Source organism: Simochromis diagramma, unplaced genomic scaffold (genome assembly GCF_900408965.1).
Source record: "Simochromis diagramma unplaced genomic scaffold, fSimDia1.1 OVJJ01000107.1, whole genome shotgun sequence".
NCBI classification, from domain to species: domain Eukaryota; kingdom Metazoa; phylum Chordata; class Actinopteri; order Cichliformes; family Cichlidae; genus Simochromis; species Simochromis diagramma.
The window spans coordinates 8,931,936-8,948,910 of record NW_024387209.1 but is presented as its reverse complement, the minus strand read 5'-3'; the positions used below and the strand labels follow the sequence as shown (position 1 = coordinate 8,948,910).

Genomic DNA, 16,975 nt, shown 5'->3' with positions numbered 1-16,975 from the left:
AGCAAAAGGTGGCTACTTTCAGGAATCTAAAATATAAGACAAATTCAGAGTTTTTTGCTCACTCCCCCCCACCCCCAACTGCAGCATCCAATACACACTCAACACAAGGCTCCAGCCTGTCTCTCTCAACCACCCAGGTTAGGAGGGAACTGAGGAGGATTAATGGCAAGAAGGCAGCGGGTCCAGATGGCATCAGCTCGAGGGTCGTCAGGTCCTGCGCGGACCAACTGTGTGGGGTGATGGAGCACCTCTTCAACCTGAGCCTGAGGTTGGGAAGAGTCCCACAGCTCTGGAAAACCTCCTGTGTTGTACCAGTGCCAAAGACTTCACGCCCCAAGGACCTCAACAGCTACAGGCCGGTGGCTCTGACATCCCACCTGATGAAGACCCTGGAGCGGTTGGTCCTGGCTCAGCTTCGGCGCCTAATAAGCTCATCACTGGACCCACTTCAGTTTGCCTACCAGCCTGGCATTGGAGCGGATGATGCCGTCATTCACCTCCTACATCGTTCCCTCGCTCACCTGGAGACCGCTGGGAGCACTGTGAGAATCATGTTCTTTGATTTCTCCAGTGCCTTCAACACTATTCTTCCCTCGGTTCTAAAGGACAAGCTGGTGAACTCTGGAGTGGACCATCACCTCACTACCTGGATCCTGGACTACCTCACCGACCGACCACAGTATGTGAGGACTCAGGGCTGTGTGTCGGACAGGGTCGTCTGCAGTACGGGGGCCCCACAGGGAACGGTTCTGGCTCCGTTCCTCTTCACCATCTACACTGCAGACTTCTCCCACAATTCCACCCAGTGCTTCCTGCAGAAGTTCTCTGATGACTCTGCAATAGTCGGCCTCATCACTGATGGGGACGACAAGGAGTACAGAGGTCTGACCCAAGACTTTGTGGACTGGTGCCAGCTGAACTACCTCCAGATCAACGCCAGTAAAACCAAGGAACTGGTGGTAGACTTCCGCAGGCACAAGCATTCTCCACTGCAACCACTGAACATCCAAGGTATGGACATTGAGGCTGTGGACAGCTACAGGTACCTTGGTGTTCATCTGAACAATAGACTGGACTGGACTCATAACTCAGACGCCCTCTACAGGAAAGGGCAGAGCAGGCTGTACCTGCTGCGGAGACTCAGGTCATTTGGAGTGGAGGGCCCACTCCTGAAGACCTTCTATGACTCTGTTGTGGCTTCTGCTATCTTTTATGGCGTGGTCTGCTGGGGCGGCAGCATCTCTGCTGGGGACAGGAAGAGACTGAACAGGGTGATCCGAAGGGCCAGCTCTGTTCTAGGATGCCCTCTGGACCCAGTGGAGGTGGTGAGTGACAGGAGAACGGCGGCTAAGCTGTCATCCCTGTTGGACAACATCTCCCACCCCATGCAGCAGACTGTGACAGCACTGAGCAGCTCCTTCAGTGGGAGACTGCGGCACCCACGGTGTGGGACGGAGAGATTTCGCAGGTCTTTCCTCCCCACTGCTGTCAGACTCCATAATAAAGACTTCAACTGATCAAGCACACACATCCATACGTATGCAATAATACTAAGTGCAATAATCCTTTCTGTCATCGTTGTATTTTTATTCAGTTGTATATAGTATTTGTATTTGTATTCTATTTTTATCTTATTGTATATTTATTTTATTTTATTCTACTGTATATAGTATTTTATTCTATTCTGTACAGTTGTGTACTGTATTTATTCTTATTGTATTCAAATTTTTGCCTCATAACTTTTGCACTGTCCACTTCCTGCTGTGACAAAACAAATTTCCCACGTGTGGGACTAATAAAGGTTATCTTATCTTATCTTATCTTTTATATATATTTTTTTCTTTGCTGCATAATTCCATATATTTGCTTCATATATTTGATGTCTTCAGTATGTATCTTCAAAGTAGAAAGTAGTAAAAATAAAGAAAACGCATTAAATGAGAAGGTGTGTCCAAAGTTTTGACGGGTAGTGTATATATTTTAAATATATAACTTTCTACAGACTGAGTATCTGAGGATGATGTGAGTAACATCATCATCATCAGCAACAATACAATACAACATGTGTAATAGTGATAGCCAAATGTAGCTTTCTGAAGCATTAAAGCTTGTATTGAGAAACGGTTCATTACTCGAAGCTCTTCAACACAGTCATCTTTGGTGACATCTGGTGGGCAAAAATATGAAGAGCAGCATGAATCTACAACTTAAAATGAACTGCTTTATTATGATGCCCACTCTACAGAGCTGAATTAACAGCTTCTGTTTGATATTGGGCTGATATGATGCTTTGAACATGTATTTTTTGGGGTGAAAAAAATGACGTTATGTCTATGTTTATAATAAATCATTTTGATTAATTAACCTTCCTTGTTACATGTTCCATGGTGAATGAAGGTTCTGTTGAATCGTGTCCAATGAAGTTTCGGACGTCATTGGTCACGTGACTCTGTTCAGACGAACCAAGCCTCGTTTCGTAAGCGTGTTGAATGCGCCGGAGCTTCAGCTTCAAACGTGCTGTTACTAGTAACAGGGTCAGTTGCAAAAGTCTCTTCTCACAGTTCTCACTGTTTTCTACAGTAATTGGTAAATACTTCTTTACACTAAAACGAACCATCAAATCTTGTAGTGACTATGGTAACGCTTACCCGATGCGTCTGCCACAAATCTCACGAGAACTGGAAGAAAGTTGCGCACGCAGCCGTCGCCATCTTTAAAATTAGAAGGAGGCGTATGCAGGCATTGCTGGTGTGCAGCCAGTTAATTAAACTTGGGCAAATTTCTACAACAAAAGTATTCCAAGCATGGCTAATCGAAATATGCAACAAGTTAACATGCAAAGCAACAATTCTCCTCAACCGGCGAGACGCGGAACAGACTCACCGGCGGCGGAGCAGACACCGGCGAACAAAGACAGCCCGGCCCCGCCGCCGAGGCAGTCCCCCGTTGCTGAACAAATGGAAGGAGCTGTGGAAGGAAGCGGCGAAGGCCCGACAGAAATGACCCTAGACATTACTAGTTTCCGAAAGCCCGGTGAAAAGACGTTCACTCAGCGCTCCCGTCTTTTTGTCGGCAGTCTCCCGCCGGATATTCCAGAGGAGGAGTTCAAAAACATGTTTTCTAAATATGGGAACGTCAACGAGGTGTTCATCAACAGAGAGCGGGGCTTCGGCTTCATTCGTTTGGTATGGAAAATAGTTCTACTTGTTGGTTTTAACGTGAAGCCTCAAATATAATAAACACACACACATATAGCAAGCTTTTATGTAGCATTACTAATTAATATATATTGGAAGCTAGCGTCTTATATTTGAAAGTAAATTATTTATTTTTATTTATTTTTTTGCAATTCTACATCCTATACGTTATGTCAGGCACACTTTAACAATGTTGCGTGAAAGCAATGTTGAGGGAATGCGTCTTTATCCCTTCAGGAAACCCGAACTGTAGCAGAGATCGCTAAAGTCGAGCTGGATGGGACTATTTTGAATAATCGACCAATCAGAGTCCGCTTTGCCACACACGGTTCTGCGCTCACAGTGCGCAATCTGCTGCCTGTGGTGACAAATGAACTGCTGGAACAGGTAGAGTAGACAAGAGAAGAAAACTATTTAGTAAAATCTGCATGTCTCGTTCCTCTGTATTGCTACAATGATTTATGCATTTATGGTTACCTAACTTCGCTGTATCCTCAGGCGTTTTCCCAGTTTGGACCAGTGGAACGGGCTATTGCTGTGACAGATGATCGAGGTCGTCCCACTGGGAGAGGCATTGTGGAGTTTGCAAGCAAAGTAGCAGCGCGTAAAGCTCTGGAGCGCTGCACCGAGGGAGCACTGTTGCTGACCACGTAAGGAGCAGAGGGATGAGGCTATTAATGAGCTGAAAACATTTGAATATGTTCATTCTGGTGTTAAGTTTGTAATTACATTCGGTTCTTTAAAGTAACTTGTTTTTATTTTAAAACTGCAGCAACACCACATTAGGTCCTTGCCATTATAGAAGTGAAAAAGATGGTTTTAGGATTAATTTTGTCACCCTTCATCGGTATCCCCAGTACTTCCTGTGGCAATGTTTCATAGGATTAATACAGTAAGTCTGAGTGTACAGATACATGAGTCTGCACAAATTGGACATGCTTTCAGAACTTATTTCCATAATCACTTTGTCACAAATATGTGAGCAATATAATCAAATCATTCTCCGGTGAGAGTTGTCACACGAATGAAATCCTAACTAAATCTCCTGGGACTTCAGCTGGTGACAGTAGCTTAGCATCATATGAACCAGTTTTCCTCCTACTGAACATTCTAACAGACCCTACAGCATGGAGGAGATGTCAAGAAGCTGCAGTCCAAGATAATGGAGCTGGAGTCCATCTGGAGAAGCAGCTGAAGGGTACTGAGAAATGCTCGAATAGCAGCATGGACAGTGAGCCAGCAGTTGTGCAAAAAATGCAGGCCAGGAAGGGCTGGGGATAGCTGGTGAGAAGTGACTGAATTTTTAAAATAAGAGGAGATTGTCCAGTGGAAAATTAACTGTCCTCATGGCATTTGGCAAAACAGGTTGCCAAATGCATATATGCGGATCTCCCAAATTTTATTAACCAATAGAATAGAATAGAATTCAACTTTATTGTCAATGCACATGCACAGGTACAGGGCAACGAAATGCAGTTTGCATCCATCCAGAAGTGCTTTAGTGATATAGATATATTATAATATATATTAGCAATAATATAGATATGTAAGTATATTACAGAAATGGGTCTATTATGGTATGTTATAATGTACACGGTATGAAGTATGTTGTGAATATTCTATAAGTATGTACAGGCTGTAGTGAGTACAAGCTATGAACAGGATATAAATATGAAATAAAAAAACTGTACAGAAATATGAGATATACAGTTATACAGAAATGTGAACTATGCAAGTTATAAACAGTTGTAGGATTAAAAATTATCGTATGTACAGAATGATTATTTACACAGAACTATACAATAGTTCTGTGTAAATAATCATTCTGTACATACGATAATATCTGCTAATGTTAGAATTAACAGTTTCTTCACGTTTTTTCAGAACGCCCTGTCCTGCCATTGTGGAACCTGCAGAACATTTTGATGATGAGGATGGTCTTACTGAAAAACTGCTCCAAAAGACTCCGAAGTACTATAAGTAAGCAATGAGTCATTTTGCAGTCACATCGTAATTCAGTGGATTTGTTTCCTTCCTTTGATACTGTTGTAGACAACTGAAGGTCCGTATCAGAGGAATGCTATAATTCGGATTTATTGACAGTACTTGCATTTTCTCCTCAGGGAACGAGAACAGAAGCCACGTTTTGCTCAGCCCGGGACGTTTGAGTTTGAGTTCTCATCTCGTTGGAAAGCTCTTGATGAGATGGAGAAACAGCAGAGGGACCAGGTGGACAGGAACATTAAAGAGGCTAAAGAGAAACTGGAGGCCGAGCTGGAGTCAGCCAAGCATGAACATCAGCTCATGTTAATGAGACAAGGTGTGGTCTGTGACCTTTATTGCTCATTTTTACATATGGAGTTTAATACCAGCCTGCTAATGTGGATAATATCTAGTAATGTTTTGGAGATGCTAATCAGCTTTTTGCATATATTTCGATGGAAGAAAAGTATATGGACCTTTCCGAAATGAACTGGTTAATAATTCTGTTAGTGTTTTCTCTGATTTAAAAAATTAAAGAAAGAAAAATTGTTATTTCACAGAACTTTGTGAAAATAAATATCATGCAATATAATGTAGCCTTACAATCAGTTTCCTTTCCAGTGAGTCTCTCATTTCTTGGATGAACTTTTTTACGTTTACTGTCATTGATCTAGACCTAATGAGACGTCAGGAGGAGCTGAGGAGACTTGAGGAGCTTCGCAACCAAGAGCTACAGAGACGAAAGCAGATAGAGATGAGGTGTGCTTCTTTATTTAAGCAGTTAAAGTTCATGAGAATGTGATTAGTATTTACTGTAAAGGGCCAAATGATATTGTTTTGCTTCTCTTGAGGCACAGATCTGTTAGGTTAAAAGTCGTGGTTCATTTTTACCCCACTTGTCCCATTTATTTTGGTTGTTTACATATTAAAAATAAATGAAAATTACTGGACTAGAATCGATCTGACGATAAGATGCTTTCTTTTAAAGCTCATTGAGGTTTGTGTTAATCGATCTGCAATTGTTCACACATTGTTCACTCTTTGCTTTGTAGGCACGAGGAGGAGAGGAGGAGGAGGGAGGAGGAGCTGATGAGGCACAGAGAGCAGGAGGACCTGAGACGCCAACCAGATGGCTTCAAACCAAACTACATGGAAAACGTGAGTACAGATGGAGCACATACATCCACCTGCCTGGTTACTTTCTATACTGATGTGAGGGTACACAGCCACCTAAAATTAATAGCATCTGCCAGTAATGTAACCTAAAGGCTGGTGTTTTTTTTTAATACTTTCTTACTTAATACTTACATACACAACCTGTATATTTATGCACGTCACATCGCACCATAGAGTTTTGTTTTGTTTTATAATTCGTTTTCAAAGGTCTAAATGTAGGAATATAAAGAGATTGACTTATTGACTTTGATGAAACTACCTAAGTAGTGTGATACACCCTGTATAGCCATCAATACAGAGCTGTACCTTTACATCTTACTTCATAACCTTCAGTTGTTGGACTTTGTTGCTAGTAGTGTGTCTTATCTGTTGCAATCAGTTTCTTTTATTCCTTTCTTGAGGAAGTAGTTTTAATATGACGATGTATCCTGTACTTCATACATCAGTTCCAAAATAACCCATAATTTTAACACGCTGGGTTGGTTGAAGTTATCATTTTTGGCTTCTAAGAGCAGAAGTAGTGTGAGTATGTCAGACCACATGCACAAATGTTGGGTTTAGTTTGTGCTTCAGGTCGCTATCCTTATAGAAACATCCCCAGAACTGACATTTCTTTTATAGTCAGACTTGTGTAGAAATCTAGTTTGACAGCAAATTTGATTAGTAGGAAAAGTGCTGCATGCTCTTTTGTCCAACTAGTGAAAGAAATATTATTTTTTGGAAACTGCGAGCTTGGCATGTGGCTGTTACCGAAGTGGTTATTTGGAACAAGAAGTTACACCACTTAAAGGTCAGGTATCACAGGCTAGCTTGCTAACTTTAATAAGTGATATTATTAGGAATGATAACGGTTTCCCTTTCTCTGGTCACAGCACTTGGTCATACCAACACTATTGTGTGCATTGTAGATGTATAAATAGCATTCAAATTCTTCTATTTGCCAAAACTGTAAATTGGAATCTTTCGTTCTGTAACTGTAAAATAAGCCAACTTATGCAAAAATAAGCAGAAAACACAAATTTTCTAACAAATGACGGCACTGATGAAATTTCATGATTCAAAACATTTCTGTGACTGGAGTTCACTGGTATATTAACTTTGTACTCAGTTTATACGACTAACAAGTTAATACAAATAGCTAACATGTAGCAGCCCCCAGTGATAGTGAGGGAACTTCAAGATTAGCTTCACTTCCCTGACCTGGTGGCTGTGTTTATATTTTATATACAGTCTGTGGTCTTTGCTGAGCAGAACATGTTTTTCCTGTTTGGATTCATTTTGCGTCACTTCAACTGACAAGAATCTGACTCACTATATTTTTTTGTAGTTTTTCTACAAGCTTTATTTCACTTCAAGCTTTATTTGACTTCATCTCCTGTTTATGAAAGCTTGTAATGCTTTATTAGTCAGAGCCATTGAAGTCAGAGCCATTGAATACTCAGAGTTGTCAGTGGGGGTTCAAAATGCATGATTATTGTGATTGATGTAGAATTCACATAGTTCCTGAAATGCTTATTAGGCATTTCAACTGTGTAAATATGTATAGAGAAAACTGTTTGTTCGTAGTTAGTACTCAATAAATGGTGACCTACAATATTTTTTAATACCATATTAATGTATATGTAGTTTATGTATATTTATTCCTAAGTAAAATAATAAAGGATTTACAGTAAGCCTTATTTGTTGTCGTAACATAGTCAGTGATACATGTTCAGCATGTTGGTGTTAATTTGTTTCTTTTTTTTTTTTTTTTTCTTTTTTTTTCATTTTCCTCATAAAGCAAAAATTAATTGGTTGTGCCACATTTATGTGTCTGCTAACAGTATGGAATAACATAGCCTAATCTGTCCAATGCAGTCACATACATCATTAAATCTCTAATCACACATTACGCTGTGAACCACCAGCATGGTTTAAGTAAACTGGGTTTAGATGTGTTGTTCTTTAAACGTGTTATCTTTAACAAACACGTCCCAAATGTATATGCAGCTATAACTGCTCCACTATTGTGAGGATTGTTAATCGACTCTTGGCGTTTTTTGATTGTTCTTATTTATTTATTTAAATAAATAAAATTGTAATGAAGCAAGAAAATATGACTGCAAGACTGGTCGTAGTTAGGACACTCATAGAAACTACATCCGTCTCAGACTTTGTGTAGTTCAGATGCTGAGCTCAGAAGATCATGACAATGTTTTCAAAACTTTAAGCTGATTTATTTTTATTTTTTAAAAGGGGTCTTTTTAATTTTTTAGTTTCTTAAAGAACTACAATAAGCTTTTATACAAAATAAAAATTAAGTATTAGCAGTATTTTTGCAGAAGTGTTGTTTTAGGTAATTAAGCTATTAATGTCTCAGTGCTCAACAGTCTTATGTGACAATCCACCTTTTTGTAAGGTTTCGTTTCAGTTAGTTTCGTTTCAGTTAGCAGGATGCACATGCACTAAACAAAATCTGAAGTCAAACAGTGTAGCTCTGTTGCACTGCCAGTTTCTAAATTAAAGTTCTCATGATCTCAATACAGGTTGTGTGAATAGAGTTTTTGCTACATAGACATTTTTGCTATAATTTAAAAAGAAAAATATTAGTTATGTAATAAAACATGTGACATCCACCCCAACCTGTTCTATCTTATTAAAGTGTAACATGTAGGGCTTAACTTTGAAAATATCTTTACAGAGTCTATAAATATCTCGTTTTTAAACATGCTGAGGGCTCTGTATATGATCAGCTGGTAAAAAGCAACATTTAGTGTTAACAGCAGTGACTATTTGTAATGATCTGACTATGCTGTCATGTAGGTGTGTAGCTGTTCGTATGATACTGCATTTTATTGATTTCTGTTATAACTTTTCTCTTCGTGTCCTTTGCTGTGTTTAAAGGTCCTGTTGGCGTCTCTTTACTTTCACATAGCAAATGGATGCTGAACAAATGTACCTAGACCTACCAATGTCTGCCATCTGTCTCTTATGACTTTTAGTCAGAGTAGTAATCAAAAAATACAGTACAAAAAATGGAAGTGTCAATGAACATGAACATTTTTGTAGTAGAATACCCGAGAAAGAGCAATTAGAAACCACTTTGTATTAACCAGACAACTATGAGGGTTTCATGTTTTGTTTGTCAGGACATTTGCCACTTAATGTGGACATAGTATATATCCACATAATACTAATATCTTGCAATGATGAGTAAAATATTTTTTTAAACTTGCTCATGTCCTTGTAATTTGTAGTACTTAGGTGTAGGTTGTAGTACAATGTTGTAGGTTTTATTGTCTCCCAAGAATCTAAATCTTGCATTTGTTGCTCTCTAGAGTTTAAAGTAGCAGTAAAATAATCACTGTTTGATAGATACTTTAGATTAGTGCAATTTTAGTCAGTTTTCTTAAAACTGCAACATAGTGACCATTTAAAAGGTAAGTACAGTAAATGGTACAGAAGTTTAGAATCACAGTATTTCCAGTAACTTGTTTCCTCTCCCACCTTCTCCAATGATATCTTTGATGTAGGCCACATTCATGATTGTTGTTGAACTGTATTATGAAAGTCTGTTGTATAGATTGTGATTTAATTGTGGAAATGTGCATATCGACCTACTCATACAAGTTTTACTTTATATTAAAATAGAACGTTTTTTTTTTTTTTTGTTTTCTCATACTAGATTTGGTCTGTTTTGAATCTTAATTACTTTTTGTGTCTGCAGGATTGTGTGTATTAGAGTGTGTGTGTGTGTGTGTGTGTGTGTGTGTGTGTGTGTGTGTGTGAATGAAATGTCTTAGTAGGGGTGTTGTGTGCGTGTGGAAAAGCGAGCATGACCATGGGGTCGGACACACCAAAATGACCTTTTAAGCGGGTATCACCAAATCCTCGCCTGTCTGCTACCATTAATGTACATGTACATAGATTTTTGACTTTGGGTAAATATGGTGACTGTGTGTGTTTTGTGCTTAGCTTTCAATGCAAACCAAAAATTCCAATACTAGTTGTTATATGATATGTTTATGTAAAAAAAACAACAAAAAAAACAAAAACAAAAAAAACAAGGAAAGAACTTCAGAACAACATTTTTGGATTTGCAAAAATTACAAACCAGTTATATTGTATTTATATATAATATTTTTAATTATTTAAAGGAGAAATGCACTTGTACATGCTGTACTCGGATATGTCCAAGTGCTTTCATTTTTGTACTGACGCGGGTCTATTGCAAAAACTGTTTATTGGTAGAGAGAGAGGCAAAATGGACTCTATTTACTTTGTTCTCCATCCTTGACATTCTGTAACTTGATAAATTACTACAAATGAAGGCTCCCTTACAGTATTGTTGCAGTCACCATGCTGTCCTTGGATTCACATATGAAGAACGTGCTTTATGAAATTTGCCAACTTGGTGTGTCAGATATTAACAGTTTTATTTGATACAGATTTTTACAAAAGTAATTTGTCCTTGTTTGAATAGAGTCAAAGAAGCACTAAAGCTAACACTAAATTCTAGCTTTACTACAACTGCTATTCATCCAAGTGTGAGATTGCTTGTCTGCCATTGTGTGGAAATGTAATGATTTGTGAGTGTGAGTGTTCTGCAGTTGGCTCTCCGCTGAGCGTTTGTATTTTAGCAGTGTTATTCTGAAGGCTTCTCTTCACTTCTTCCAGAGAGAACAGGAAATGAGAGTGGGTGAGCTGGGCCCTCGTGGAGCCATTAATATGGGAGGTATGGGCATCATTGTGTAAGGACTGGTTAATACAAAAACCAGATCAAGTGATTTGTTTTCATGTATCAGGTTTATTCTTCTTGCATTCCTAGTGGCTTATTTCCAACACTGCAATTAACATATATTGGAGTGTTTTTAATGCTTTTTCAGTTGGAAATGGAGTCAGTTGGGATGCAGTACACAGCAGTAAAAATAAACTATGTTCCTCACAATAACATGGACTTGATACTAACAAGAATTTACAGTGTGCTGAATGGGTACTGTCTCTTAGGGTGGTGGGGTTGATAGTTTGAGAACTACTGGGTCTCTGAGCCTTCATCCTCAGCTCTGTGTGGGTCTGACATAATAGATAATAAATGTTAAAAACATATTCATTTATGAGATATTTTAAGTTGTGCAAGTCTTGGCCTTTAGCCTTGCAGTACATGCAGACTTAATTCTTTTTCTTTCATGTTGGGAATACAAATCATGTCTTCAACAATTTGTGATCTTCTGAGTGCAGGATGAGGGGCTGGGGACTGTGGATTCTCATTATATAGACTCGACACATTAATCTTAATGTTAGCTGTTTAGCATAAAGACTATAACCTAGGATTGCACATCACCTTATAAACCATTCTGCAGTAACTCATTTAAATGTCTCATAGCAACTCAATAACTCATAGCAAAATGTCTAGCTAACTTCATTTAAAGGGAGTGCTGTATCTGGTTCGTAATGTGTGCTTTTCAGTGTAACTATCTACAGTGCTTTAAAAAAATGATTTGCAGGTGTCATACATTTGACATGATTTTTTTTCTCTATTATTTTTAAAAAGTCAAAGTATTCCTCAGTTTTTAAAGAAGCTTAATATTACAAAGCTTTTGGTACACTGTAGATTTAGGGCAAGCGTCTGGTGGTACTCTAACTCTGCCAATATAGAAGCATCTGAATACATGAATAATTCTGCAATCTGTGAACAGACTATAATGGAGCTTAACAGAAGCTTAATGGAGCTTGCAGTTTTTCTGCAAAAATAAAAGCCGTTTTGTCTGTGCTTGCTCCATAACGGCCTTCTTTAGTGCCTCGAAAAAGCAAGATTAATTAGTGTTGTACTGTATTTGATAAAACAGGCGACCCAAGCAGGGGCTTCAGTTTATATTGGACCTTATAGTTGGCCTTGTATTGGGTAATGTTGGTGAGTGATTTCTGTTACAGGATGAATTTCACTTCTGGAGCTCATCAGCTGCTAAATTCATGTTCTTTGTAAAAGTAATGTCAGGTCATCAGGCATTGTTGGCACCACCAAATTCATGTAGTTTAGCTAAGTTATAGCACCCCCAATTCTTGCTAACGTTATTGCTGTGTGAGTGGAAATGCCAGTTGAGTAGCTTTACAAATTACTTCATCAGCTAATGTGATCCATGATATTAACTTTAATAATAAACAGTATTGATTTTAATTAACAATCAATTATGTAACTGTACATAGCAATGGTTAATTTTTTTTTTTTTTTGCTTTAATAACTAAAAATAATCCAAGATACAATTGACGATTCGTTAGCTAGCTAGTTGTAACTTGCCTGCCCTACCTTAATCTGTCTTTGGTAACTTTGTGGATTGCTGTAAGAGATCCATGACATCCAGTGCAGTGTTATAATGTATCACAGTCTTTTATGTTCCATCAAGGTTTAGCTAATGCTAAATGCTTAATATCCATCAAGGTTTAGCTAATGCTAAAACAGTGTGCAAACTGTCACAGAAAACATTTTAATGCAACAAGATGGAAAAATTGGGGAACTGTTAAGGTAGATGTGTAGCATCTCCAAAATCTCACAATTAAAGTTACTACTATGTAAGTAAGAGGAAATTGAATAGTATCCTTAATCGTGTTTTCATTAGTGTAGAAACCCATGTAATTTCGTATATTTTTGTTAGCTTAGAAGAAACGCTTCTTTTGTACGTGGAAACAACAGATCCACTTTCACTAGGCCTGTCATAGTGTGTCATTTTTCTGCAGTGTCCAATAATACCCAAACACTGAGCTCTATGTTTCTAATATATATGTACAGAGTGAAGTACAAATACTGTAGTTGGTTCCAGTCTGCTACCTGATCTCTACCAAGTCCTGCACACTGCTTCTTTAACACATGTCATTTGTTTTAATATATAAATGGTGTTAGATACACTTTGAACAACTTTCTTTAATTTGTTTTCTTTGATATCACTTTCGCCTGTCCCAGTGACAACTCCATAAAGTTATTTTCTGAGTATGCTACTTTAACCAGTAAATGAAATAATATATGAATACACTGAATGTATGGCATTGTTTGTAAGAAATAAGAGTCTGGCAGAATTATGATGTTGCTCTGAAACTATTGATGGGGGGGTTTGTAGATGTTTGTGTTAGTTAAACTGCCTTTGCTGATCTAGTTATGTTGATTATGCCTGAATGCAAAGTAAAATATGTAGTATACGTTTTATTTATTTGTTTATTTATTTGTATTCTGATAATAGTCAGTTTTCAAATGGTGATTAATCCTCATTCAAAATGCTTGAAAACTTGTGTGTACAATGCTCTTTCTATCTCCTATAATTTAGAAGTATGATTGATTTTCTTAAAGAATGATTTTCTTTATTTTTTGCTCACATCTTTTATCATGTAAAAGAAATATTGGCCTAATTCAGTAAATAGGATTATATTGATCATTGATTCTGAATTGAGAGTAATTTTCAAGTCAAGTTGATTATTAGCTCCAGAAATGTACAGAGTCTTTTGAGGTGGGGGTTAAATAATGAATCACATGTTTGTAGACATGTTTGTTTTTGTTGTTTTTTTGGGGGGGGGGGGTAGTTGACTATTACTATCTAGCTTCTCCAGCTCTAATAAATACTATTGTGATTATGGTGATGTGCAATCCAAGGGTTATTAGAAATCTATGGACTTTAGGAGTTGGTGTTATTTTTATTTATTTATTTATTTATTTTCTGTCTTTTACCCACCATGAGGCAGCCTTTATAATTCTGTCGGAACATAGTCCTTGTCCACTATTTTAACTTAACGTTGGTTTTTGGTTGTAAAATATATTTATTTATTTTATCTCAAGTATTATGGTCTTGTCGGTCATTTGGTTGGTTCATTGTTGAATTGCCATGAAATTCTGCAAAAACATTTGGGTGATGTATCCTCATTATTCTGGTGACTTTGGCTTTATCTTGTTTATGTCACTCTGAGGTTGACATCCTGGTTTTAACTGTGATGCTGATGAAGATTTGGATGGATTCCTATGAAATTTCTCAAAATAGTAATTCCCTTTTTGTTGCTCGAGTACATCTTGTAGACTCCAGGATCTTTTACCTTTTGACCAAAAACCAATGTTAACTTTTAAAATATTAACAATAGCTCTGTCTTTAAGCTACCGTTGATTTACATTAATTACACTAAACTACCACAAGACCAACCAATGCTCCGTTGTTTTGCGTGTAGATGGCTATAACCAGGCCTCTGCGGGGCCCAGTGGTAACCAAGGTCAAATGATGGGCATGAGTGGAAGGGGAGGACCCACTGGCCCAGAGGGAACAGCAAAAATGGGGACACCATTGATGTCAGAGAATGGAGCCATGGTAATGTATATAGAGAAATAAAGAAATGTTTTTCCAGAAGAAAAGTTTCATTTGGCTTCCAAGAAATTTCTAAAAATGATTTTGAAAAGTAATTGAACATCAGCCAAGCCTTAAAAACATTATACTGGGAAAAATTAAGATTTTACGAGCTTTGTTAAAACTGGAAACCTAACTAACAGTTTCATTCCTCTCTCTCCCTTTGTCTACGTGGTTTATTTCTCTCCCGTTTACTGTTGGATGATGACACTTGGATCAAACTAAACACTGACTGAACCCATTCTTGAAAATCCTGCTCCTTGCATCATTGCTCTTCTGGCCTCTGTTCATGTCTTTGTGGGGGGAAAATTCTCTCATACTTGCAACACAACTTTTATATCAATCCTTCAATGTCCCACCATTTCTACAACACCAACGTCATGATAACACAGCGAAATGATAGATACCCACAAGGCGGACCCATGGGGGGGCGACCCGATGCTGGCTCTCCAAAGCAGCAGCAGCCGCAGCAGCCAGCACCATTGGGCCCCCAGGCTGGACCAGCTCCAGGATTTGGGAGGGGCAGTCCTGTGGGGGGAGTCTTTGATGGACCAAATAACAAGCGTCGTAGATACTAACCTCTCTTGGTATTCATGGATCTGTGTTAATGAGCCCTAATTATTGTTTTTACAGTTTACAAGCCCGCTACCTTTCCTGGGCATTTATTTTGTAATTGATAAAATTACAGAACATGCTTTTTATTTAAACTTGTCCTCAGTGTTTACTTTTTTGTAGAATATGATTCTTCCCTCTGTGGTCCGAATGAAGCGGGGGGTTTTTTCATTGTGGATCCATAGTTCCATAGCATTTTAAGGGATGCTTTTAAGGGTAGGCAGGTTTGCAGTCGTAATGACTTCTATTGTGTGAGATAAACTTTTAAGTTGGTTTAAGGGAATTTTAAAATAAGGTTACAAAAACACAAAGTCAAAGTTCTCAAAAAAATAGTTGTGTTATTCCTGCAATTTGACAGTCAGCACCAACAAATGTTACGTCTCCAAAAAGTTGATTCTGTTCATCTGGACGTAGCGTTTTGTGGGAGAAACACTACGAGAAACAGCACATCTGCATCCACTGAAGGAACAGTGGTCTGTTCCTGACCTCCCAGCCCATTGTTCCTTCAGTGGGCTGGTTTCAGAAATTATGCAGATGTACTGTTTATAAGATTGGGGAAACCTGCAGTCAGCTGAGACTGAAGTCACTTGGATGAGTGACGAAACGTTTCTCCCACAAAACGCTACGTCCAGATAAACAGAATCAACTTTTTGGAGATTTACTTCCCTGGATGATTGAGAATGCATCAAGACGTTTTAAAACAAATGTTACAGTTTTAAATAACAAATATTAAGTGAACACAAGAATGTATGATAACATGTTGCCGTCCTCAGTGTGTGCTGACCTGTATGCAGGCACAATGAGTAAACGATGATAATTATGGGTAGGAACTGTACAGTATGTGCTATAGTATGCTATGGTGATGTTTCACCTACAAAAACAGTTGAATGATGCAGTGATTATTATTTTTTGTTTGTTTTTTGTTTTTATTCATTACAAGACAGTTATGATGCATCACATTTCTGTTTCTTCACTACACATTTACTTACAGCACCAAATCAAGACATTGGTATGGGAAGCGATATATTATTATATTGATATATTGTTGGGTCCCCCACCGCACCCTTCCAGTTATGTCAAACACCCGGTAAAAATGTTTGCCTCGAGATGTTAGGAACTGCTTTCAGCTCCTGTTACGTGTTCTGCTATGTTCATTGTAACAAGCTGACGAGCTTTGCCAGCATGGGATTTTGAATATCTCTCCAAGACTGGGTTATCAAGTTTAACAAGTGGTAACCTTTTGAAATATTTATAATTTGGCATAGCAAACTGAAACTTAGACTTGTTACTTTAGATTTGAGTCAAATATTGAAGTACAGTATTTAGACAAAAGTACTGGGTAGATTACATCTACAGGAGCTGCTCAGCCATGGGACTACATGCCATGAGACTCCTGGCTTACAGTTTTTGTGCTGATGTTAATGGTAGAGGAGGTCTGGAACTTGGTTGTCAGCAAATGTTCCACACTTTGTATCCATGCAGCCAGTGACCCCGCTCCAAAAAGAAACGGTTGCTAAGTTGCAGTTTTTGCTAAATCAGTGGTCCCCAAACCCCGGGCCACAGACCGGTACCGAGCCGCGAGTGTTGAGGCTCAGGCGTGAAATTTATGGTCTTCAGGGTTTTTATTTGTTTTTAGTGCTATTTTCTTTTTTATCG

General features: G+C 38.3%; 1 protein-coding gene across 2 annotated transcripts; it reads left to right on the top strand.

Moving 5' to 3' along the window:
* The first annotated feature begins 2,472 nt into the window (after nucleotides 1-2,472).
* On the top strand, nucleotides 2,473-15,605 carry pspc1 (paraspeckle component 1). Of its 2 annotated transcripts, XM_040051517.1 has the most exons (10): nucleotides 2,473-3,185; nucleotides 3,435-3,584; nucleotides 3,696-3,847; nucleotides 5,082-5,177; nucleotides 5,321-5,517; nucleotides 5,855-5,939; nucleotides 6,233-6,338; nucleotides 11,013-11,070; nucleotides 14,535-14,671; nucleotides 15,100-15,605. In XM_040051517.1, the coding sequence occupies exons 1-10, from the start codon at nucleotides 2,805-2,807 to the stop codon at nucleotides 15,283-15,285; spliced, it is 1,548 nt and encodes a 515-aa protein (XP_039907451.1). In that variant the 5' UTR covers nucleotides 2,473-2,804; the 3' UTR covers nucleotides 15,286-15,605. The 2 variants fall into 2 exon arrangements, 1 of the variants encoding a protein (XP_039907451.1); XR_005698795.1 differs by lacking the exons at nucleotides 14,535-14,671; nucleotides 15,100-15,605 and adding an exon at nucleotides 12,772-13,383 and having other exon boundaries at nucleotides 2,476-3,185; nucleotides 6,233-12,736.
* Nucleotides 15,606-16,975: the final 1,370 nt, after the last annotated feature.

Excerpts from the sequence above, each read along its gene's own strand:
- pspc1 (XM_040051517.1), top strand. The coding sequence starts at position 2,805 with ATGGCTAATCGAAATATGCAACAAGTTAACATGCAAAGCAACAATTCT. Across the intron at positions 3,585-3,695 it reads CAAATGAACTGCTGGAACAG|GCGTTTTCCCAGTTTGGACC; the intron begins GTAGAGTAGACA and ends CTGTATCCTCAG. Across the intron at positions 5,940-6,232 it reads CGAAAGCAGATAGAGATGAG|GCACGAGGAGGAGAGGAGGA; the intron begins GTGTGCTTCTTT and ends TTTGCTTTGTAG.